At 35.8% G+C, this 26,799-nt stretch overlaps 1 protein-coding gene across 4 annotated transcripts in view; it reads left to right on the plus strand.

The window, feature by feature from the left end:
- CNKSR2 (connector enhancer of kinase suppressor of Ras 2) overlaps positions 1-26,799 on the plus strand; it is a gene marked incomplete at its 3' end in the record, with an annotated part of 244,478 nt that overhangs the window by 196,174 nt on the left and 21,505 nt on the right. For all 4 annotated transcript variants that reach the window (XM_079765478.1, XM_079765479.1, XM_079765480.1 and 1 more), the window contains 2 exons: positions 3,199-3,299; positions 6,309-6,852. In XM_079765478.1, coding sequence (XP_079621604.1) covers positions 3,199-3,299; positions 6,309-6,852 — 645 coding nt within the window. The remainder of the gene's footprint in view (positions 1-3,198; positions 3,300-6,308; positions 6,853-26,799) is intronic.

Raw genomic sequence — 26,799 nt, forward strand, 5'->3', positions numbered from 1 at the left:
ATAGTAGTCTATATAGAAACTACTGAATGCACTCCACACTTCTATATAGTTATTTGACATCTCCTGAGTGCCATTCTCAGTACCAAAGTTAAACTTCATACAAAATATAGCTGATTGAGGATTGGTAATATTTCACAATGATGCAATGGAATAACTGCCAAACACTGTATCTGTTTAAATACCCAGTGCAGCTTAGACATTACTCTTTCATTGACTGAAATACAGGTTTAGTGAATTACTGTCTTTAGCTACAGATGTGTAAAGGATATGAGGTTCTCTTTCATTATTCGTCATTGTACTAGAGAAAACAGGGTTACACTAAATTCTGCCAAAATCACAATTTGGCAAATCATCTGCTAATCATTTGTCTATATTTTTCCAGCTTCAAGTTAGAAATTCATAACACATTCTTTTCAATTGCATATTAGGTCTTTTCAGAGCTTTAATTACATAAAAATGAATGTAATATTTTGTATTTCTTTGATAGTTATAGATGAAAGAGTCAATTTTTTTCAAATTATCCTTTTCTATCAACATGAGAAGTAATGTAGAGATTTTCCTATTCTAGTGATGGCACTGTTTATTTATGAATACTTACTTATAAAATTGAATTCACTGCAAGAGACATTAAAGTATCCATCTGTTTTCTGCTAAATAGAGAGCTCAGAAAAATTAATTATTTTTCTCTTAGAATGAAAATCAGACTAGTTTCAGTCTCTGAGCAACAGTGTGCTTGTAATTTTCCACACAAACCCAAAACAGCCTGACTAAAACTTCCATGTAGCCTGTTCTCTGGCAGTGCTCTCTCAAAGTCATACAGATTAGTATAAGAAATAAAGTTAATTTGCAAAGTGGTATTTCAGTCTTTTCTTAGGCAACCCAAGAAAACTTTAGATTGATGGTGCTTTTTAGTAAATCAAGAATTACATCAAATAGTGGACTAAAGTTCTTCCTAATTTAGCTGGGGGAAAATCAGAAAGAGACTCTCCCAAATATGCCACTTGTAGTGATAGCTGTAGAGATCTTGATAAAATTGTGATCATTTTCTTCTCAGTGTGCTAATAAGAGCCACTTGAGTGGCTGACTCTTTGAAACTCCAAAGGTGCAAAGGTCAAAGAGAAACTCAGCAGAGGTGCCAGTTTCTGGGAATAGTAGGAAGGGTAAAAGCAGAGTGATCTTGGCAAGCCCACTGCTTAGGGGTGGGGTGTGGAGGAGGTGCTTCATCCCCTCCACAAAGTCCCTTCATCCCCAGCAGTGACTTCCCAGTAGTATTTCAAGATCCCACAAAATTACCCAACCCAGGCCCCGGAGTTCTAAAATTCACTTTTTGGGGCTAGAACTTGCTATAAGAAAAGACTAATGTCTAAGAAGATGAACACCAGGCATTTATCTCCTAAGTGATCTGGGTCAGACTGTCCTGGCATGCTACCTACAAAGTGGACCAGGAGTCCTAACTAATATTTATTGAATGCTTTCAGGTTCAAAGGCTCTTGATATATATTACCTTATTTAATACACACACACACACCTCTTAAAGGCAGTTATTATTAGCCCTGTTTTATAGAGGACAAAACAGACTCCTAAAGTTTAAGTAACCGTCACAAGGGCACAGAAATGGTAAGTGTTATAGCCAAGAATTGAACCTACAGCTGCTCAAGTATATAGCTAGTATATAGCTCATGGTTTTCTCACCATGTTTGCCGGGTCCATTTCTGTCAGTTTGTATTTGCAGGAGTGTTAGTACACTGACCTTCACCAGTGTGATCCAATGTAAAAAACAAACATCAAATTTAGATTAGTCTTTTCTTATCTTTTACACAAAGGAAATTATTACAGTAGGAATAGAATGTTCAGAGTCCTTGTATTTTTAGCACTAAATATAATAATCTCCATTGCTAAAGAATTTCTTTTCACAGTAGCCAGACATATAAAGCAGCAAGAGGAGGGGGCTTAAAAGAGTGTAGATATACACTCCCGGTGTGTCATACAAAAAGTCCCAGTGACTTAGCCCTCTGAGGTTTAGAGCAAGGCAAGTTCTTAGTTGAAATCCTAGTTCTACCACTTTCTATTCAGCATATAGTAAGTACTCAATAAATGTTCGCTGTACTTATTAATGTTAATCAGCAGCACAAGAAAACATGTAAAAATACTAAAATATGAGAATTCCTAGGTGGAGAGGGATCCTGTAAAAATATATGCCATGACTTTTCACAGAAATCTGAATATTAGTCAAGCCTTCTGATAGTTCTTTTGTGATTTAGAGTTTCATGAGAATAAGAAAACTTTTGTTTTAATACCTTTTCCCTTCTTTTATCATCTGAAATTCATATGGATAATACTTCTGGGTTTTTCCTTGTAAATCAGATAAAGAATTAACCCAGCAATGACAGGTTGGTTGAGATGTTATTTGTGGAACAGATTCTGATTATTGCCCTTTCGCTGTATTTTATTTATTCAACTAATATATCTCTTAGAATTTTCCCCTTCTCTCTTGCCTGAGGTCAGCCAAGTCACTTTGTCTAGCAGCTTACATTTTCTACCCTTTTAAGTAGTTCTGGAAGTTCGGAGTTTGCAGCCCACATCAGCAGATTTGCCCTTTTGCATTTGGCAGGAATCAGGGTTTGCCATGTGTTTCCCAGTAGAGGTGGGAGTGTGGTGTTATAGAGATTTATGTCAGCATGACTCTGGAAACAGTGATTGTTAGATAACCAGTGAATTGAAGCCAGAAAAGAGAACTGAGAACATTATTTTTGGAGATGTTTATATCTGTAGAGATCTACAGCAATATATGTATTACTTTTCTTTGCGTGTTCATCTTTAGGATAAAATGGTACATTTTTAAGGGGCATCGTCTGATGTAATTCATTAATTGATGCTACAGAATAATTTGGTCTGGAACCTCAAATACCCTAAACTTGATTTGGATTATGCAATGTCTTTTTCTTAACTCCCTAAAATTGTGGTTATGTACAATTGCTTGCTTTGAAAGGAGGTTGGAATTAATTAATTGTACACTTCCTTCATTTTCAGAACCCAGGTGAAAATAAAAGTTGGTGGGCCTGGGGTAAGGGGTGCTGGGGAGCAGGGTGTAGGAGTGGAATGTAAACTTCCTTCTGTTAGCTGGTATTGTGTGTTCCTGAAAATATGTCTAGAAACATTTAATAGAATGTTGATATATCCATGTGTGTGAATTTTCAGATTACTGGAGTGAGAGTGACAAGGAAGAAGCAGATACTCCATCAACACCCAAACAGGACAGTCCTCCACCACCCTATGATACATACCCGCGGCCTCCCTCTGTAAGTTACCAACAGGTATATAAACAGCATCAGATTCTTTGACCTAAAATATCCCTTTGTATGTTTATAAAAAAAGGTATGTGGTGAATTGCATGTTAGACCTCAGCTTCTTAGGGGAAAGAAAATAGGGAGTCTAAAATCAATAAGGGGAATTTTTTAAGTGAAGGGTACAAAGAATTTTTAATCAAGAGAAACAGTAACCACAGATTCCAGGCATAATAAATATCTGACCAGTTTTATGTATTTATTTATTTATTTATTTATTTATTTATTTATTTTAATATAATTTATTTTTATCACCCTTTATCCCCCCTATACCCTCTTCCACCTCCACCCACCCCCTCCCCACTGCAATCACCACATGTTGTCCATGTCTATGAGTTTTCTTTTCTTTCTTTTGCTCAACCCCTCCACCCCCCAAAATCCCACCACCACTACCAGAGCTGCCAGCCTGCCCTCTATGAGTCTCTTTATTTTGCTTGTTAGTTCAGTTTGTTCATTAAATTCCACATATGCGTGAAACCATATGGTACTTGTATTTCTCTGACTGGTTCATTTCACTTAGCATAATGCTCTCCAGGTCCATCCATGCTGTTGCAAAGGGTAAAATTTTTGACCTGGACCAGATGGCTTTACAGATAAATGTTACCAATTATCCAAAGAGGAACTAACACCTGTCCTTCTCAAAGTATTCCAAAAAAATTAAGAGGTGGGATGACCAACTTTATTAAGAAAACATACTGTGTGTATCCGAATAGCCTTTGTGAAAATAACAAAATTATTTTTAGAAAAAATTAATTGACCTTATCTATTTCACACTAATAAAGTTTATAAATATATCCTTTAGAATCAACTCCTGAAATTAAGATTACATATATATTGAACATGTTTTGGCGTTTAGATTTTTAGACAGCCATGGGGTCTGATTTAATGTATATGTTTATATGGTGCTCCAGACCTCTTAAACCTGTATAAATTATTCTGTGTATATACTTTGATCTTCTGATAGGTTAAACAACTTCTGGATTGCTTGGGACTATCCCACCTTATGCTCATTTCCCATCAGAAGTAGTGAAAGTATCTCAGTAGTGCCCCAGTTTAGACAATACTTTGTATCATCATGGTACCATGATCTGCCTATCTTGGGACTGAGTCTTCCACATAGGAAATAGAAGCTAGATTTAGGTGACAAGAACAACAAACCTAATTCCACCTCCATATAAGTTCAGGGGATTTTCAATAAGAAAGGTGCCATGCAAGATGTTGATATAATTCCAGACTTTGGCCTTCTCAACCTTGGCTGTGCATAAGAATCACCGCTGAAACATTTTAGAAATGCAGATGTTCAGGACCAATCCAGACATATTAAATCAGAATATTTGGGCCTGCACCCAGCTCACTGGACTGGACTGTGAACTTTTTGACAACAGTTTATTCATCTATACATTTCCTGGCCTAGCTCAGCACTGGCATTTACTTATTAAGTTCTTGATAAATGTTTCTGAAATAAATGGATGGATACTTTTGGCTAATAATTAAAGGGAAGCCATATTTTTAATAAAATATTTGAAGACAATATTTCTTACCTAAGGAGAAGAAGAGAAAAGTGGGGAAAATTCAGAACTGTTCTATCTGTATGCACATTTCTTTATTAAATGCTGAAGTTTACCTAGTGCCACAGAATGCAAGGATGAGCTATGGAAATGAAATAAGTCAGTGACAAGATATAGTTTTTATCATATTTCCCCTCTGTCCCTAGAACATCAGAGTCTGAATAATTCCTTTAAAATATTCATAGAAGAGGAAGAAAGGGAAACTCCAGCTATACCAAATAGCTCTTTAATCATAGCAACATGTGAATTTCAAGCAGGAAACTATTCACATTGTTAGTAACGCATGAGAATATAAACTGCCCACAAAAAATGCCACTTAAGTTCTCCTTTACCCTGAGGGGCAGCATGCACTTTCCCTTCATCCAGGCTTGTCCTCAGCCCCATTTGTGATTATCATGTTTAACAAATGTGGCTTCTCCTGCCAGAAGAGGGCCTGGGCTGGGCTGTTAGCCCCCCAGAGCTAGGATAAGGCTTGTTGCAGTAGCTGTGCCTGCAGGTCTTTTATAGCATTCACTTGATTCCAGTTCTTTTTCTTGGCTGTGCTTTTTACTGTAACATATAGTCCCAAACTTTAAATTTCAGGGATAAAAATATTCCATTTTTCTTTTGTGTTTATGTACCCTGAAATGCCTGTGCTCAAGGGAAATGCTAATCCCTATCAGGGTATAATCTCATGCTACCTACATTTTTAACTCTAGAAAATGCCCCAGAATTGAATAAAGCTTCGCTGTGGTACCCATAGGAGCAGACATTCACCTGTGAAGAAGAGGAAGAGTTCTGTTGATCATAGGCACTTTGTTTTCACATCCCAAAGTCTCTCTTCTTACACTCATCTCCAAGCTCCATAAGATCTGGAAATAGGAATTTGGCAACAATTGTTCAGGATTTCAAATGTGCACAGATCTTAAAACCTTGGATTATTTGTTCAGTTGCTGAATAGTTCTTACATATGTACTCATATTGTCTTGTACTTTTGTTGTTGTAAAAAAAAAATCTTAATTGTTGAAAGTATTACATAGGTCCTCCTTTCCCCCCCCCCCCATTAATCCTTTCCAGCCCTCTGCCATACCCCTCCCCGAGGTCATCACCACCCCATTGTCTGTGTCCACGGGCCATGCATATATGCATACAGGTTCATTGGTTGATCTCTTCCCACTCACCCTTTGCATTAATTTGTCAGATATTTCCTGAGAGCCTGGTATAAATAGTTGCATTTCAATACCTCTACATCTCAGTCTCATGAAATGGCAGCTGGGGCCTAACTTTGAAATGTGTGAAAGCTTGACTATCATTAACTCTCAACTAGCCACGTTGCCCAGTGGAAATTGATGTGTTCCTTGGTGATAGAAGTGGTCTGTTATTTCTGTCGAGACTGATCTGAGGCTCCTTTCCACAGATGAGTTGCGCCAGTCCTTACGTGGAAGCAAAACACAGCCGCCTCTCCTCCACAGAGACCTCTCAGTCTCAGTCCTCTCATGAGGAGTTTCGTCAGGAAGTGACTGGGAGCAGTGCGGTGTCCCCCATTCGCAAGACAGCCAGCCAGCGCCGCTCCTGGCAGGATTTAATTGAGACGCCCCTGACAAGCTCAGGATTACACTATCTTCAGACTCTGCCTCTGGAGGATTCTGTCTTCTCTGACTCCACGGCCCTGTCCCCAGAGCACAGGCGGCAGTCCACCCTTCCAACTCAGAAATGCCACCTGCAGGATCACTATGGGCCGTACCCCTTAGCCGAGAGCGAGAGGATGCAAGTGTTAAATGGAAATGGGGGCAAGCCTCGAAGTTTTACTCTGCCTCGAGATAGCGGGTTCAACCACTGCTGTCTGAATGCGCCGGTTAGTGCCTGTGACCCGCAGGATGACGTGCAACCCACAGAGGTGGAGGAAGAGGAGGAGGAGGAGGAGGAAGGGGAGGCAGCAGGGGAAAACATAGGAGACAAAAGTAAGTATGTTGATGGAGATTGTTAGCCTGTATACACAGAGTCCTAACCTTTTCAAACTTCTTATTTTAAGAAAATAGAATTCTGTTTCCCTTTTTTCTTAAAATAATGGTCTTGCTACATAGGAAGTTAGGTATCCCTTGGTGTCCTACTTTCAGAATTGAAGTAGCTTGTGGGGAAAAGATGACTGATGAAACTTATATCCCAGGATACCCATAGCTAGAGCAAATAACTTTTTTCTCCAATTATCTATGGCCTTTTAAGGTCAATGGTATTCATTTCTTTATCTTCCTCTGCTTAGCCGCTTCTTCTCACTTGCATGCATCATCCTTTGGTCCACAGTTTTTGCCCCCTAAGTTTGTGTTAAGAAACTATAAATGCTTCAAGGAGGGTGTTCACAGAACCTTGACTGAAAGAGAAAGTGAACACACACACACACAACTTTAAAATCCAAGTTTTTCCAAGAAAAAAATTTCACTAGTGTTTCTATCAACTTAGCCAAATTTATTTCTAGAAACCAATTTGCCAAAAGCATCCATTTACTTTCTTAATATGGATGTTGATTACAAATTTCAATTTATATGAATCAACTCTTAAGAGAGACAAGTCAATTAAGTAACCCTCTGTCTTGTTGGAATTAAGAATATGTTTACTAGTTATCAAGTTCTTTATCCACCATGTAATACCGAGCATCTTTTTATAACTAATGTTATACACCAGTTCAGAAACCTATGCTAGCTTAAGGAAACAGCTATAACATAGTTATTTAAAAAGAAAATCTAGGACTGGCTATAAATCTCGAATATTAAATACCCCCAAAAATATAGAAGAAATAGTATAAAACTGTTTACATCATTTTCTTCAAAATGAAGTCTAAGCCAGTTAGTGCATATAACCTGAGCCATTGTTGCTGAAACCACAGTTACTAATTTGGTTCTACTAGGGCATGAGACTACTCTTTTTAAAGGATGCAAACAGACTTCATCCTTCAGACCATTTCATGAGTACATGAGACGTTGACTACAGGATATATTTGTGTAAGTTCTTCATCACAACTGAAAATAACTAAAAGCTCACAGGTTAACAGCAGGCCAAAGAGTCTCATTTCAAATAAGGATCCTTTGGCGATTATTAACAAGAAATAGAGTGGTTCTTTATTGCATTATTTAGTGGAAATTAAATTATGACTTATACCATCAAATATGAGTTTCTTATAATAAAGTTCATGTGTTAAACCAGTTTTCATGTAAAGTATAGTTTAGCCATAATCTCCATCAGGAACATTACAGAACGTATACGGTTGGTACAAGAAAGGTAATTACCATCAATTACCTGCCAAGCCCTCGGAATATTAACATTTACTAGAGATCATGGAAGAGATTGTAGCAGAAATGTCTAGGAACTATGGTAGGCCTCTGTAGGAGTTCTGGCAAACATGATAAAACATTTTAATAAGATAATTATCAAAATGTAACTAAAGGTGAGTTAGAAACTTCATATCAGCTGTCATCCAGGTACTACACAACTGCTATAACTATGTCAGATTTGTTCAGTACTACCAGCACAAAGCGCATGTGCTAGGATCTGAAAGCCCGGCCCTTGTGCTCACCCTTCCTTCAGGCCTCAGTAGCCCACAGAGCATCTCTAGGTACATGGATTTCAATTTGTTTCTCCTACTGTCTCTTTTTTTTCTTTTGCTGTTTTGTTGATTTGATTTATTTTAGCCATATAGACACACTCTTAAGTCAGGGGGTTTTTCCTTCAGGTTCCCAAATAACTCAAGTGGGCAGTTATTCGGTACTACTTTCCATCTTTTTCAGTGGACTCTCTCTTTGTGGAATAATTGTGATGACACAGAACAGCCCTAGGAAGTGTGTCAGGAAATTTGGTATTGCACATTTGGACTTTGTGGTTCAATATTGTGGGGCAGTCAGCCCTGCTTCTCCAAAGGTGGCCGTGTGCTATCTTTCACGGCCCCATTTCTTTCCGGGTATTTTTCCATAGATCTTGCCACTTGATGTCCCAGTGTCCTTCAAACTATCCTCAACAGAGCAGTGCTTTTCATGCTTGCCTAGAAAAATGCTTCTTATTTAATGGAATATATATTCGCCTTCCTAATGATGTTTTTTCTGCATTACTGTTTCTAATATTTTGGAGTGTACAATTTGATGAACCCTTCATTTGGGAAACATCAGCTCTAAAATATGTGTTTTCAAAAGAATCTCTAAGGTCTAGTTACGGGTTGTTGTGTTCATGACTGCCCTGGGCTGGCCATTAGGAGTAAATATTCCATGCTGCTTATTCAAATCAAGTTGCTTGGCGTTATGTCAACAGAGTAAAAATTATACCAGGGAAAGAAGCCGTGACCATTCCATCAGCCTCAGATGTATGGCATGCCCTCCAATACGGAGCACTCACTATGCCACTGCACGGGTCAGCAGGCAACCGTGCTTATTAGAATCAAAGTCCAACAGCTGTGTGTTACTAACCGTCCTGCTCCAGGTCAGCATTCGGTTTGACCTACTAAAGTGAATCTGCACTAATCAAGTACTGACCTGCAGAGGAAATAAGTTTCATGTCTCCAGCTCCAAACGTTTTTCTCCATTTATCAAGAAATTAGAAAATAAGAAGTGTCAGGAGATGGGCAGAAGGAGTAATGGGGGCTAAAACATAAAAATACAGTCTCTCTTCTTCTGCTTTAATGGTGAAGAATTGTCATCAACCAAATCCCTTTCTTATCATTTATATTTAACTTAACTCTATATAACATATTATATAGTGTTTAGGAGTTTACAAAGCAATCTAAGAAGCAAGATGTACCTAAATCTGTGGCTTAGATTATTTTTTCAGGTTCCTTATAGATATTCAATCTGGACCTGCTTATGAAGTGAAATTTAGCATTCTTTAGAACAGACTTCAATCTGTGTTCTCATGATTGAACTACCTTTTGTCTTATTTTAAAATTCAGTTATTTAACTGTCATACTGATTTTTCTCAGGATGAACTCATTTTAGTCTAAGATGAATGGTACTAAAAGTACACAGATGAGACCTGTCTTGTTTTCCTTTGACTGAAAAGTCAGCTTGCATATTAATTATCCTGACCTACTTCTCTGGCATTTGGAAGAAGACAAGTAATTTCCTATTATCCCAATTAACAGTTCTGAAACTTACTGAGGTACGGGACTTATAATACTTCAGTTAAATTAAATTATAAATTATGTCAACCTATGCAAGTTTCAAGGAGTGTACATCACAAAAGTGGGGGCCAAAATATAAACATTTTTTTCATTCTGAAATCATCTGTCATAACACGAAAGTACTGTTTTGGTTGATGCAGCTTGAAGTCTGCTGGAATGGTTTTTTTTCCTTTGCCATGCTAGGCAATTCAGATGAGGTTTCCAAAAACTTTATCCCTTGATCCTGCTGATTTCCCTCCTGGCCATCATAAGAGTATTCCGTACATTCTCGGTGCCTCCGTATACTTGATGAAGTTATAATGTGCTCTTTTTTATTACCTTGGATATAACCTACCAGTATTCTCACTTAATTTACACATTTATTAGCGTGGTTTTAGAAATCTAAAGCAAAACCTAGGGAGCTTGGATGGGGAGGAAGAGGGTGGATAAAATCCATTACCTGGTAGCTATAATATATCTCAGGTTATCTGGTCAGGATGTTTATTGATGCTTTCAAATTTAGATCTGCAGAGAAATGTATTTTAAAGTTATTTTTTTAATCTAACATCCTTTGCACAGCATTGGTAACATAAGAGCTGCACAAAAGATGCAGCTCCGTGGCCTAATATCTTAAATTATCTAGGCTGAGAGGCTGGATAATGACTACCAATTTAGTGCAGAAAAAGATAGATTAATCCTCTTCAATCATTTTAAAGGGTCCTAGAGTAATTTCCTGAAGAGTCTCTAAAAGCCATGAATTTTATTTTTGAGAACATTCAGGTAGGAAGTGTGTGGGCAAGGGGAAGATATTTCTAAAGTATAAAATTGTGTTAAAGGGAAAAGGGAGCAAGTTGAAAATAAAGAAAAATGTTGCAGTACTTTTTATGGTCTTATTTATTGTCAAGATAAATTATGAACAAGCACAAAGAATTTAGAAGAGTATAATCATCAACAATATCTTAAATTATAGTTTGGCTTTAAATGGAATAGGTGAAAAAGATATATAAGCATTGGGAATAAAAAGGCATTCATTAAAGTTAGAGAAAGAATAGCAGAGAACCTTAAATATGCCACTTTTGTGAAATTTAAGGGCATAGTTCTTGGCTTGTTACATATATAAAGAACACAGAAAAATCTAGAAAGTAGTAAACAAATATTCTCTTAATACCACATTGATTAATTTTGAAGAAAAACTGTTAGGAAGACATAAAACACTAAAGATCAGATATAGAGTCTATCCATTCTAGCCATAATTCTGATATTGGTTATAGATTGGATTTTTAATCTCACCTCCCTCATTTTTTTGGTTGAATTATAAGGAAATGTTATCATGTTTATTTACAGGAAATTCAAAGGTGGGTTTATTCTGGAGTGAATTGCATAGCTCTGCAGTGTTAGGACTCTCAGTTAACTTTGCTGTAATGCCAACAGCTCCAAGCATCACTTCTTATAAGATAGCATCCAAACAGCCAAAGATCAGGCCCTATCTTTATTCCTTTTTATAAAATCAAGGAAAATGTCCTAGATCCTTCAGGGAGATTTAGCTCCAAATTTCATTGGCCAAGGTTGCACCACAAGCCCATGCTTAAATGGAAAGGAAAATGGAATGATTTTGAATGGTTCAGAATAACCTTGATTTGTTTTTAAGATCATAAAGAAAAGATATGTACCAAACTGCTTATCTACATGAGACTCTCTCCTGTTATATATGTTATAGCCTCAAATAATTTGTTCAGTGTTTCACTGTTTGAAAACTACATATATATATGTAGTCTCATGTAGATATCTATATACATATATATCTATATATATATATATACATATATATAAATAGATATAGATATAGATATAGATATAGATATGCAAACACATACCCTAGACCACATCACATCATTTAAGTCTTGGCAGTAACAAAATGCTAGATATCTAAAAGGGGATAAATATGAGATAACTGAACATATATCTAGTTAGATATAATTACTGTTGAATTTTTAAATGAATAAGCATATTTACCTATAAGCACTAAGTGATCAGAACGTAGAATACAGTCTGCGGAGATATTCCTCAGTTCAAATTCTTGTTTCGTCACTCTACCTCTAGACCTCAATGTCTTCATTGTTAAATCGTGTGGTGCCAGTACTTGTGAGGTTGTATGAGGATTAAATGAGGTAATGCCAGAAAACAGTTTCCGTACCTGACACACTGTAAGTCTGTCCAATAAATGTTTTATCATTATGTAACTTATGTAGATTTTATGCAGATTTGAATTTAGGCTAAGAGGGCAATTATAATACTTAAGTAGTGAATTGGTCCTGACAAACCTCAGTAAATAACATTTACCTGACTATATGACCTAACTTTGTTCACCTCCAGCTATTGAATTGAACCAAATGAAATGTTTTTGTAGATCAAAATGATGAAATATCAGCAATTTTGTATGTTTCAACATAATATATTAGCCTTGTTTTAGGAGCTCAAATAAAAATGTCCCTCATTTCACATTCTTATCACTCACTACTCCATTCCCTTTTGACATTGGACATTTGGGAAGTCAAAAGGAACCTTATATTACAAATCACACTAACCTTATATATATTTATTGAAATATGTATTTATAGGTTTTTCCATTCAGGTCTCAGTTCAAATATTTTCCCCTCAGAGAGTCCCACACTGACAACCCAGTCTGACTCAGATTCTCCCTCCCCCACCACTACCACCACCATCACTATCCATTCTCTGGTATGTTACTCTGGTATGTTTTATATTCTTCACAGTTTTATCACTCTGAGTATAATATCAAATATTGTCTACTGATTTACTTTCCATCTCTACCCACCAGAATATAAGTTTTTTTAAAAAAGCAGGGATTTTATTCCTATCTCATACACCTGGTGCCTAAGATAGTCTATGGCCCCTAGTAGGCCAGGCACTATTGGATGAATAAATGAGTAGGTGAATGAGTGAGCGAGCGAATGAATAAATAGTGGCTAGCCCCTTTTGCCACCAATTGTCTTCTATTTCGTTAATTATATAATAGTTAAAGCTAGTTATTGTTTTATCCATTGTGTGACAAAAATGGGAACTAAAACATTGCAAAATTCTTTGTTTGGGGTATTTTGTGAAGAGAAGGACAGGACTGCATGGGCTCAGCATACCCTCTTCGTACTGGGAACCACAAAGCTGGGATGCTAATAACTAGAATGACTGCTCTTTGTATTATGGCTCATTTATAGTCACCTCCTGTATTGTTGAAAGCCTTCTTTTCCTGCCTATTTCACTCCCATTTGAAAAAATGAAGGCCACAAGAATATAGCATGTGAGATAACCAGTTCGTTGTTAGAAACCATATCTTCTAGCAAACCTAGGAAGTTGTTTTTCCTATCAAAATCTGTAGCCTATGGCCTGGCCAATGTGTCCCAGTGGTTGAGCGGTCGACCCATGAACCAGTAGGTCACGTTTCGATTCCCGGTCAGGGTACATGCCTGGGTTGTGGGCTCGATACCCAGTAGGGGGCGTGCAGGAGGCAGCTGATATATGATTCTCTCTCATTGTTGCTGTTTCTATCTCTCTTTCCCTTTCCCTTCCTCTCTCTGAAATCAATAAAAACATATTTTAAAAAATCTGCAGCTTTTGGAAGAAAGGCTGCCTCCATGGGAAATCACCCATCGTCTAGCTTCATTCTGATACGTTTGTAAAACATGTTGAAATTGCAACCTGTACTTTAGTAAATAACAAATAACCCTGCATCAGCCAGGAAAATAATCTCAGGAATGTTAATAAGTAATGAAGCCAGATTTAAAGGCAAAAGAATGTATTCTTGATGCTACAGAGTTGCATAGCAGAAGATGTGGCCAGATAAGAACTAAAGCTTGCATTAAAGAATGACAACCCCTCACTAGTACAGAAAGACAAGTTATGACTTATAATTTGTTTTACCAAGAAAGATGATAGGGTTCTGCTACACTATTGGTACTGTTTCACACATCAAAAAAGCAAACCAATTTTCTTCAGATTATTAATAACATATTGTCAGTTTCTCAGTGGAGCACTTTCTAGCTTATTTTATGAGAACCTGTCCTAAATTCTGTCTCCTTTTACATTGGGCACTCTTGCCAGAGAAAGTTGAAGGTCACAAATGTCTTATTTTTCCCCTCTACATATTAAATTCACCTCCTGTGTTTACCAACTACCAGAAGATGGTAGGTTAAGGCATAATAGGATTGTATCATAAAACATACCTTGGAAATTTTTAATTTCCCTATACATTTTTCTTTTGTTGTTCAATTGAAAAGTATTAAATTGCTTATTGCTAAACAGACAAATAAATGAATGAATACATGAATAAAACAAAGATGAACATAAAAAGCAACCTTCTCTCCTTATTACTCTCCAGAGATAATTTTTGTTAAAAGTTCAGGTTTTAAAATTTAATTCTTGTATGAATTTCTTTTCCTCATACACCCTTTTCCTATAACTCAATGTGAGTAGAAAGGTATGGTATGGTTTAGTTGGTTTTCAGTTAGAGTTTTACCTGTGCGGTATTTTTTATGTGACCGTAGTTTATAATACAAGCGACAGTCTTGTAAGATAACTCACATGTCACCTCAGAACCCAGAATATATCACCCTAGCAAATGCAGCAGTTACCTGCTGATCTTTTGAAAAATGGAGCAAGGAGAAATGTGAAAAGAAATGACAAAGGATGTGCATGCACAGTTACACCACACACACACACACATATCAAACGCTCCTTGCCTACCTGCCTCATGCCTTGGTGTCATATGGATTTGGGCCAGCCTTCTTTATGGAGGTCTTCCAATAATGCCAGCTTATCCCAAAGCTCTGTGGTGAGAATAGCTAAGCCAGAGCCAAAAAACATAGCAAGTCTAACTTACAAAATCAAGAATGCAGAATTCAGGAATGAGTTTCAGAACCACTGTGTCTGGTGGTCAGAGTTTACCTGTGGCTTTTGACTTCAAGTTAGAGAACACTAAACCTTCTACTAAACCATCTCCCTTACTTATATTTTGCAGTGTTCTCACATGTTCCATTCTCCTGGCCCCTCAGATGTTCCTATCTTTAGCGATAGTCTATCATCTTAACTCTCATATTTGCTCTTAATAGCTCAATTTATTATACTCTGAAATTTTTTCTTTAATGGAAAAATACGCTCAGTAATATGTTATCCAATAAGGAGAAAGTGCCCATTGCTATATATTTTAAGTGCAAAAGTGACAGTTGGTCATAAAAAGAATTTTAATATTTAAACCTCATTATATAAATTAATATTTCTTGATGATCAAAAACATGCTTCCTGATTTTCTAGTACAACTAATATTGAATTTGATTATCAGAAAAAAAGCTATTAACATTAGCAAAGTGTCAAATCGAGAAAATTGTACTGTATTTTGAATATCTATTTATGGGACATTTTAACCTTAACATATTTTTTTCACATTGTTAATCCCTAGTCTTCCATGATTTTGAATCTGAAGTTTTATTCATTTTGATAAATTCACTTTAATAAATCATTCATACAATACATTGACTTAATGTCTAAGATCTATTCATTTAAGACCTCCAAATTTTTTCATCTATTATCTTATTGATTCCTTTAGCTATAATTATTTCCTTAAGTTGTTGTAGTTGGACTAATTTAGAGTCTATTCTGTAACTTATGAATTGTATATTTTAAAGCAATCATTCACTTTAGGATTCTTAGGGAGAGAAAGGAGTTTATATCTTCAATATGACTAAACTCAAACTTTATACCTTTACCTCCAAGCATCTTAGCTGCTTTCTCCTTGTTCTTTAACAATGCCAGCACACAAGGTTTTTTATGCCTTTTCTAAAAAGAACAGGGAGGAAGAACAGCTTGGAATCAGTGTGGCTTTCATACAGACCTTCTGCCAGTCCTGACAGTGATAAGCCCCACCTCTCAACGCATACTCTAACATCTTTTTACACCCTTTGTAGTTGCTGGGCAGCCATTTTTTTCTTTTCATTTTTTTATTAAGGTATTATATGTGTATATATCTTACTATTGCCCCCCCACCCCACTCCCATACATGCCCTCACCCCCCAGAGTTTTGTGTCCATTGGTTATGCTTATATGCATGCATACAAGTCCTTTGGTTGATCTCTTATCTCCCCCACCTCTCCCTAACCTCCCCGCTGTACTTTGACATTCTGTTTGATGCTTTACTGTCTCTGTATCTATCTTTTTGTTCAACAGTTTATAATGTTCTTTATTATTCATAAATGAGATCATGTGTTATTTTTCTTTCATTGACTGGCTTATTTCACTTAGCATAATGTTCTCCAATTCCATCCAGGTTGCTGCAAATGGTAAGAATTCCTTCTTTTTATGACAGCATAGTATTCCATTGTGTAGATGTACCATAGTTTTCTGATCCAGTAATCTGCTGATGGGCACCTAGGCTGTTTCCAAATCTTAGCTATTGTAAATTGTGCTGCTATGAACATAGGGGTGCATATATCCTTTCTTATTGGTGTTTCCAGTTTCTTAGGATATATTCCTAGGAGTGGGATTACTGGGTCAAATGGGAGTTCCATTATTAGTTTTTTGAGGAAACTCCATACTGTTCTCCACAGTGGCTGGGCAGCCATTTTTTAATTTAGCATCCTGGGTTCTAAGTCTCATTATGATCTTTTATTAACCTAATTAGAAGGATTGTGCCTCAGCACTGGAGATAGGAAAGGTGTGAAAGATGTTTACCATTCCAAAAATAATTCTGTACAAATGCCAAAATAGCTTTGCTAAATAACTAATCAAAAGTTAGCTTTAGACCTAACTGATTTTGTTCAGTGGGTAGACCCTGAAGGTTCCCAGGTTCAATTCATGTCAAGGGCATGTACCTCGGTTGGCCAGAGGCAGCCAATCCATGTGTGTGTCTCTCTCTGTCTCTCTCCCTTCCACTCTCTCTAAAAATCAATGGAAAAATATCCTCGGGTGAGGATTAACAACAAAAAAGTTAGCCTTAACTTTGAATGCTTCTTTAAATATATAATACCTTTTTTTCTTTGTGTTACTGCAAGTGGTTTCTCTCTGATAAATACTATAGAACCCATTTTAAATTATTTAAATTAAGGTAAAGAATTCATTTAGCTGACAAATTATTTTTTATTAGAGTAGGCATGTAACATGTGCCATGATGTATGTAAATGTGCATAATAATTAGCCATCTCACAGTTGAACTTAGATTTTTAAATATTCACCCTCTCACCTAAGACAGAAATACCTTTTATATATTTGAAAAATTATTGAGATTCTGCTTGAATATTTTACGGACTCAGAGCTTACTGCCCACATAGACAGAGCATTCCATGTTGGACAGCTCTAGTTTAAAAGTTCTTCCTTATATTGTTACAATAGCTGACTTCTTATAAATTTTCTAATTATGCATCTTGACATTGGGAATTAGAAAAATACAGAGCTATTATTTGAAAGTCTGGCATGTAGAAAAGGGATAAGGGTACTCTTTGAAGTTCCAGAGGTTGTAATAGGTAGAAGGTACAGGGAGGCTGATTTTAAACTGATATGAGGGAAAACATTCCAATGATTGCATTTGCCCCCAAGTGGAATAAATGACCCTGTCAGTTTAGTGGACTCCCTGTTACTCAGTATTTAAGAAGGGGCTGACTGGTCCACAGCCTTCATATCTGACATCCTCGGGAGCAGCTGGAGGCTTTTCTAAGGGCACATCTTCGACTAATGCTAACCAAGCTTTCACCAAGTGTCTCCCCCAGGAGACAACATAGTGCTGCTCTACACTGTTTCCCCAGGATCTGGTACAGTGCCTGACATGTAGTAGGACCTTGATCAATGTGAATCAAAGGAAAGGAGGGAGGGAGGGAGGGAGGGTTGGAGGGAGGGAGGGAGGGAGGGAGGGAGGAATATACTGAGGAAAAAATGTATGCACACACACACACATCTTGAGCCCATGCATGATTGCAATAAAATGTAATTATATCCTAATAAAAATATAATTAAGCAGATTTTAAAAAAGAAGGGACTGAAACCAGTCAGGGCTTCCCAAGCTAGCAGGAAAGTTGAACTTGATGGCTTCTTGTAACTCCTAAGGTTTTATGGTTCTCTTCAATATACTGACTTCACCTTTGGTCTCACCACAGTGCCCTGCGCATTGTACATGTTTAAAACTATACAATGGAATTGTGTTATCAAACAATTTGTGCTGTCCCATTTCTGAGCTAGATGCATATAATCACCTCAACTTTAAATCTCTGACCTGAATTCTAGATAATTCACTATTCTGGTTACCCTCGTCTGTACATCTTGTTTCCTTTTATTGTCCCCATCCCAAGTGTGTTGGAACTATTACAGTGATCTGGACACCATACTTTTGTTTACATGTTACGTTAGCTTAACCTACTCACTGTTGGCTCATATAATGCTTTAATGTTAGCAAGTCACAAATTGCATCCCACGCTTACTTTATTTTTTTAACCTAAATGCAACTATTCCTATTTATTTTTGTTAAAGTTTTAATCTCTCAAGTTTCACCCAGCAGTATTCAATTCTGTTAAGAAAGTCCAGAGTCTTTCTTAAGATGATTTGTCTTATCATCTATGATGTCAATCTATTCCTCCTATTGTTGAATAACCCTCCAACATTCTAAGTATCCTTTCTGTTTTTCACTGCTTTATTGATTAAGGAAAGAACATTTTTAAAGAAAACATTTTAAAGATAAAAGGAACAATGATGGAGCTTTACAGCATTCAATCTGAAATTTTAAATGTTAATTTTATTCAGTCATTCAAAACCCTTATCTGGATTTACCTAATAGTAATATTCAATTAATATTACAGTGCTTTATTCATATGGAAATCGTGCAAAATTTCATCATATGCAAGTCACACTGCCAATGGATTTCCTCTTGTCTCCCAACCTAGAGCTACTGTCCAGGGGGGAAAATCCATTTAAAAATACTTAATTTGTCTAAAATCCATGTTGGTCCTTCAGTTGATATTTAAAAATGAAACTACTCCCAATCACAATGTCTTCTAAAACTTCACTATGTTCCTATATCAGAATTATCATTGTGTTTTCTGTAGAACCCATGCTGACTTTTGTTTGAATAAGAGAACTTTCTTGAAGCAGTAAGGTTCAGGGCATTCTGACAGTCGCCCTAAGCTAATTTTCAAAAAGATCATTCAGTTCCTAATATTATTCCACTGCCTCAAAGAGACCACAAAGTGGGTCTTAGTAGTCTCTTATATCGAGAAGCATTTATTTTTTTAATGTACTAGTTGAAGAATTTTCTCCATGTAGAAAAAGTCTGAAATATTGAAGCCATATGCTTCTACTTTCTTTTGTCTTTTTTTTTAATTTTAAAAAAAACTCCATGTTTAGTTTTTTCAAAAGTCTCAGCTGAACATTTCCTTCCTGGCCTCCTCTCACAAGCAATTGGTATTATTTTCTGCTTGCTAATTCCTAGTCGCCTCTTTTCCCATCTTTTATAGAACTCCTCCTTAAACCAAAGCTTTTTCTAAGGAACATTCTTGTTGACTTCAGCTGTATCTCCTTTCCCTCGCTAATTGGGACAGTTTACAGTTGTATTACAAGAATTTCATTTTAAAAAAAAACAATTTCTCATTGAAAATTTGTATTTTTCTGTCTGAAGTTTTAAAATCATATTTCTTATCATCTAGCATCCATATCTGACTGTGTGTTACCTCTCCTCACCATTAGAAAAACATAAACAAAATACAGAATTTCTTCTAGTCCCATTCATGTCTAGAGTGCCACTTAGTTCTTCCCTGTTGTTCAATGTTAGATTCCCACATAGATTTTTACTCATTTCTTTATATTTTTGAGACATGAAATTATCAGGGTTTTAATGTGCACAGCAATTACTTATATGTATTAATTTCATATTAATGCATTAATTTCTATAATCAGTATATTGGTTACAAAAGAAAAGTATTGGAGCTCAAGCTATATACATTACATTTTTTCATCTTCATACGGTTTCATAGAAACTGATCTGCCAGCTTTTATACTGAAAATAATGGGAAAACTAGAGCTATGAAAATTAGGTGACTTCATTAGGACAGTTCGCAAGATTTTTAATCCTTTGTTTTTGCATCCCTCAATAAATACCATAATGTGCCAGTATAGAATATTAGAAACATACAGACCTTAGCTGTTTACAGACTCTAGTAAGGGTAACAAAATAAGAATACCTTATTTTTTTAGAGCGGATTCCTCTTTCTGATCAGCCATATTCCTTGATCAACTTCTTTCAGTGGTTCTAAGTATTATTATTTCTACATTGTAACCCAACTCACACCCCCTATAAATTATAGCCTTAAATTATCGAAACAAGTTGTATTCAACCCTCTTCATGTTAAGCTCTTTTATATAAAATATTGTCTTGGTAGGAAAATAAAACTGTACTACCAGTTTCTGCTCTAAAAAGCTTATGGGGTGACATCTGAGTATTTTTGTGTATTAGATTATCTTGCTATAATGTAACCAGTGCTAGAAATGTGCTGCCTGTCTATTAAAAAGGGTATTTCTTGAAAGCTTTCTATTTTATTATGATTTTAGGGAATACATGGTAAGATTTTATAATGTATGATTTAATGAAAAGTAAAATTCTGTATTTTGTTTATGTTTTTCTAATGGTGAGGAGAGGTAACACACAGTCAGATATGGATGCTAGATGATAAGAAATATGATTTTAAAACTTCAGACAGAAAAATACAAATTTTCATTGAACTACATTGTCCATGTTCCTTAAGATTTTAACACATAGCTAGTGATAATACCTTTCCCAACTGAATAATTAACCTAGCTGAAGAGAAAAACAAATAAACCAACAAACTAGATTTAGCCCTTCAAAAATAAACAAGGTTTATAGCATGTGCTTCATTGTATGGAACCAAGATTAAATAAATATTAAATAAAACTATTTGAAGAACTTATAGCTTATAAAACACTGCATACTGTTGAAAGAAGAAGACACGGGTATCCAAAAATTGGTTTCTGATCATTTATGATATGGAGAATAAAAAAGAGAATGGAATAGCTATTCTATAATTCCAGCTAAAATTTAGCAATACCACCTATTATTTTGAGCAGTGAGTTTATAAATGACTGTCAGGTTTTTAGGGTTTAATAAATATACCCCAACACTGATAATGAGACAGCCAAATTACTTGAAAGATTCACTACCTAAGCATCAATAATATTTCTGCTGGTGGCATTAAATCATTCTTCAGTTTCTGAAATGTCTAAGAAGTCCTATGCATTGCTAATATTCAGAACTATCTTTTTAGACTATTGAGATGATTGACATCGACTAGGAGCTTTAAGTCAGTTAATAAAATTTTTTCACAGAATACAAAGCTATTCTATCACATTCTGTTTAAGTTTAAAAAAAAAAAGAAGAAAGACATAACAGTTTTTTTTTCTTGACAATCATCAAAAGCTTGCTAAGCAGCCTTGGCCGGTTTTGCTCAGTGGTTAAAGCATCGGCCCACAGACCAAAGGTCTCAGGTTCAAATGCAGATCAAGGGCATGTACCTTGGTTGCAGCCTGGTCCAGGCATGTGTGAGAGGCAAGCAATTGATGTGTCTTTCTCACATCGATGTTTCTCTCTCTCTCCCCCACCTCCTCCTGCCCTTTCACTCTCTCTAAAAATCAATGAAAAAAATATCCTCAGGTGAGGATTTTAAAAAAAAAAAAGGTCGCTAAGCAGGGCTTGGTTATCATCCTAAAGGTGAAATATTAAAAGCAATCATAAACCAGATATTTTTAACAGGTTGTATATTTGACCAATGACTAAAAACTCAAAAACATTTTATTGTATTTGCAATTGAGATTAGTGTAGTTAAAATGATAAATGTGTCTATAACATTATAATTCTTATGGCTAAAGAATGAGGAGCAATGTGGAATCCTTTTTTGATATGAAAAGGAATAGGCTGCCCCTAAGTTTTGTATATCAATTTATCTACCTGACTGAGCTTGTATTCTATTTATTGCCCAGTTTCTAAAATCAGAGCTTGTCTTAAATTGCAGATATCTGACATGCTTGTATATTACCCCCATTAGCTCATAATTCAGGTGGTGCCCAATTAAATTAGAGCGTGATAGAGACCATTAGATTTGAGAAAGGGAGAGAATACTAATTCCCATGTTATAACTGTCTCTAATGTGATGACTGAATATTTTAAAAAGCCACTTAATTGATCCACTAATGTTATCAGAAATCAGATATTTTTAGTGATTGGAGAATGCTTATTTAGAATTAAAACAATCTTAACTCTGTTTTGAAAATAGATTATTAAAATAAAAGCATGCTATATTATAAAAGTTTTTAAAGGAATGAACAAATGGATAAATCATTCAAATCTTTGGGTAAATTTTGACTACTGTTATTTTTCAGTACTTTATGGAAATATAGAAATGAATACATACGTAATATGGCATTTTAAAATGTTAAAACAGTACCTAATGTTATGTCATAATGATAACTATTTTGCCTGATCCATGTGGTACAAAAACCTAGCCATTCAAACTCTTCTAAAAAGACTAAATTTTAGACATAGCATTAAAACCATATCAAGCAATTTGGCTGCAAACCTTACAACATCTCCCCAAGGTAGCAAGGTGATAAGATAATTTTTTGCAGTAGTTCCTTCTAGTCAGCCTCAGTCTACAGAAGACCTTTAGAGAGTATTTGTAGGCTATATTTACTAGTATTAACTTGGAAATCCAGGGCATTCAAAGAAAACGCCCTTTAACAGTAGATAGACTATCACTTCATAAAAGGTCTAGATCATTCTTTCTTGACATAACAGTGCCAAAAATAGCATTCTTTGGCCTCAGTGACTTACCTTCCTAAAGTTCCCTCCCACCACATTTCATATCAAAGACTTTAGTTCTTACTAAAATTGAAAAAAATCTACTGAGGTTACAGTATTTTACCCAGTTGTTCAGTAGAATTCTTTATTCAGTGTTCAGCTTGGACCTCATATAATTATACATTAAAGTAAAATGTATTTTAGTGATTTAATTAAAGTACTAGTAATACTTATGGCGCTACCACGATGTCCTGGGTATCTACTCTGCTAAGTACTAAAAGAAAAACAATCACAGCCGAAACCGGTTTGGCTCAGTGGATGGAGCGTCGGTCTGCGGACTGAAAGGTCCCAGGTTTGATTCCGGTCAAGGGCATGTACCTTAGTTGCAGGCACATCCCCGGTAGGGGGTGTGCAGGAGACAGCTGGTCGATGTTCTCTCTCATTGATGTTTCTAGCTCTCTATCCCTCTCCCTTCCTCTCTGTAAAAAATCAATAAAATATATTTTAAAAGAAAAACAATCACAGAATTTATAAACTTGTCATCTAATGGGAGAGAAAAATATCCAGATGTAATTTTTTGCAACAAATGTGCAGCATATTAAATATCTTAAAAGATGAACATTGTACATTCCATGAAAGAACTTAAAAGTTCTTCACTATTTCTGCCTTGTGAAATCAGACAGGACCTCCCAGAAGATATGACATTTAAGCTGGACAAATAAAATTTCACAAAGAGCAAAAGAAAGGGGGTTACAGTCCATGTAGTAAAAAAAAAAAAAAAAACACAGCATCAGCAAGGGCAAAATGAAGAAAAACAAATAATAATTGATAGAAATATGGCATATAGTAACAGATAGGTACAGGTGAGACAAAAAAAAAAGTATACTACAACTAAAATTTGAAGGTCCTAGTATTCCATATTCAGAAGTTTGGATTGTATCTTTAAAAAAAAACACATGGAGAGCTTTGGATATCTCAGTAGGAAGGTGACATATTGAGATGTAAGTTTTAGGAAGGTCACTCTGATAGCAGTGCAGAAAATGTATTGGTGTGGGAGAATACAAGTAAGATAAGGACCAGTTAGGAAACTATTTCAGATGAGAAGTGCTTTATCCCCTCTGCAAATGTGGAGCCAAACAGTTATCCACTCAATGGAAGATCCACAGGTAGAGAAAGTCTCAAAGAATTTAATAGAAGCTTGGAGCACCCCCAATGGGGAATTGGAAATTGAGCTAACCACACACTAATAAGAGGTCTGCCAAGTAGTCCTGAATGATGGAAAAAAAGACAGAAAACAGAAGTTTAGAACAGTACCAATCATCATGGGTATACCCTTTTCTCTAGTAATGCTCAGTGGCAGGCAGGAGTAAGAAAGCAGAAGGCTAAATATTGGAAAGTGTATGTGTAGTGTATATGCAAGAAGGCAAGGGAATTAAGGGGTCTAGTCAGTGGTGTAGATTGGAAAGGAAGTGAATTCAGGAGGGGGTTGTGTTCTTAATGAGATCAAAGATTAGACATAATGGAAGAGATAGAAGGAGATGCTATAATCAGGGAGAGCTGTGATACTTCAGAGGTGGCATGGTTCACCATGATGACAAACTGAAATGTGTGATGTTTTTGGATTTGACAGCAAGATTCTTACACAGAGGGCTCTTATATTTCAAAACAACTCTTCAATATCCCTCTTTATGTTTGTATCTTTTAAAAAAACACTTTGGAACACTTTGCCATAGTCATGTATAAAATAAGCTAATGGCAAGAAGGAAATACCCATTGATATGTAAAAAGAAGCCAACTTATATTAACGATTTATTATATATTTCTGATATTTAGTGAAATATATCCAATGAAAATAACTTGAATTATAAGGAAGTGAAAATTGAAGATGTTTTAACTTGCTAACTCCATTCTAAAGTAAATCTCAATTAACTTATTTCAGTCAGGTTTACAGCATCATGAACTGGTCAGCTTTAAATAAAATCATTTTAAATATGACTTCAAGGACATTCTGAATGGAATGATTGAATTATATGTATTTGGCCTTTTACTATCACTATTGCCTCAGGAAAACTATCATTCCTATGTACTCTACCTTTCTATTGAGGGAAAGACATTTTGATGATTTATATTGTCCATAAAGGTATGCTAGTCTAGACTAGAGATGCAATCTGTAAGGCCAAGCATGCCCATAAATCTGAATCTTTCATTCTTTCCTCATGTAGAGAGAGAAGCTATTTTCTTAGAATTGCCTTCCCCCAAGGAAAAGCCAACACATCTATAGTATGGTGTGTTTTGTTTAAATCTTGTAGGTTTATTGAACACATTAACCTATCACAAATAATAGCTAACTTTTTTAATGAGTGCTAACTTTTCTAAGGCACTATTCTAAGGTCCTTGCATAATATAGCTCATTAAGTCCTGACAACAATCCTCAGAGGTAAATACTGTTATCCTTATCTTGTAGAGGAGGAAATTTAGTTTAAATAACATGATCCAGGACTCCCAGCCAGTTAATAGCAGGTAGGAGTTCCAGACAAAGACATTCTGGCAGCAGAGTGCATGCTCTCAATCACATATTGCCCCTTCAGATCTGTTATTTTAATTCAAGTTAAAATTTAGCAAAAAAAAATGTCTCCTTTTCCTCTATATATTAAACCAATATAAAGGAAACGAAAAATTTTAAGTTTTATCATAGCAGGTCAAGATCACCACTAATATGCTCCATCAAGTAAAGCAAAAACCTGCATATCACTTTATCTTTTATTACTAAAAGTGATAATTAGTGCACTTTTCAATTGTATTTAACCAGTGTCCAAAGACTATGTACCATTATATGTATAAACTGTGAAACAATTTTACCACTTGAGTCAAAGCTCTTAGTATTTTATACATTGACATGATTCCTTTTATAGCTAATTTGTGGAAGTTAATATTGGGATATTTAAATATATATATATCCATCCCAAGAGTGTCTTGAGACCAGTTTGGAAAGTATTTCATGTGGTGGCCAAAGTTATTTTACTTTTTTAAAAATATGTATTTTTATTGATTTCAGAGAGGAAGGGAGAGGGAGAGAGAGATAGAAACATCAATGATGAGAGAGAATCACTAATTGGCTGCCTCCTGCGTGTCCCACGCCCCACACTGAGAATCAAGCCCGCAACCCGGGCACGTGCCCTGACTAGGAATGGAACCATGATCTTCTGGTCCACGCTCAACCACTAAGCAACACCGCCTGGCTATTTTACTTTTTCCTTCCAAGTTCCACTTTATTCATCTTCTTTGGAACAATCCAAATATTTCTGCCTTTTCTTGTATTGGCTAAAGGATCTTCTTTTTTAAAAAAAAATCTTTTAGGATGTAGAAAAGCAACAGATTTGGAAGTAAATTTGGGAGATGCCACTGATCTTCCCAGTTCCTACTCACAGATGCTAAATTTGATATGCTGTGTTTTCTCTCCTGATAAAACTTTAATGCCTATCACCTCTTAAAATCTGAAAAGTGGATTCATGTGCCCTGAAAGGAATTACTTAAGAATGCAACATTCACACTTTCATCTATTTCCAGCTTCATATTTATCACTTGTATTATGCAGTATGTAGTATGAAATGAAAGTTTATTACCAAAGTGAACTCTAGTGAAATTCTTACACTTTCTGCATATTCAACTCCTAGATCCTATTTAAGAAAACCAAAATCAGAACTAGTGAATAAATTACTACTTTTAACTCATATATTCTGGCTTTTGATTTGACTTTTTAGTAGTAATTGATGTGGGTATCTGTGACCCACCTTTCTTAGGAGATTGCCATGGCAACTCTTGAGGTATGGTACAAGTTCACTGGATCTTCCTCCTTTGTTGATGCTAAATACAGAAGCTGCATTTGATTTCAGCTTGTCTGTTTTTAGAGGGAGCAAT

Source organism: Cnephaeus nilssonii (genome assembly GCF_951640355.1).
Source record: "Cnephaeus nilssonii genome assembly, chromosome: X".
Classification (NCBI taxonomy): Eukaryota; Metazoa; Chordata; class Mammalia; order Chiroptera; family Vespertilionidae; genus Cnephaeus; species Cnephaeus nilssonii.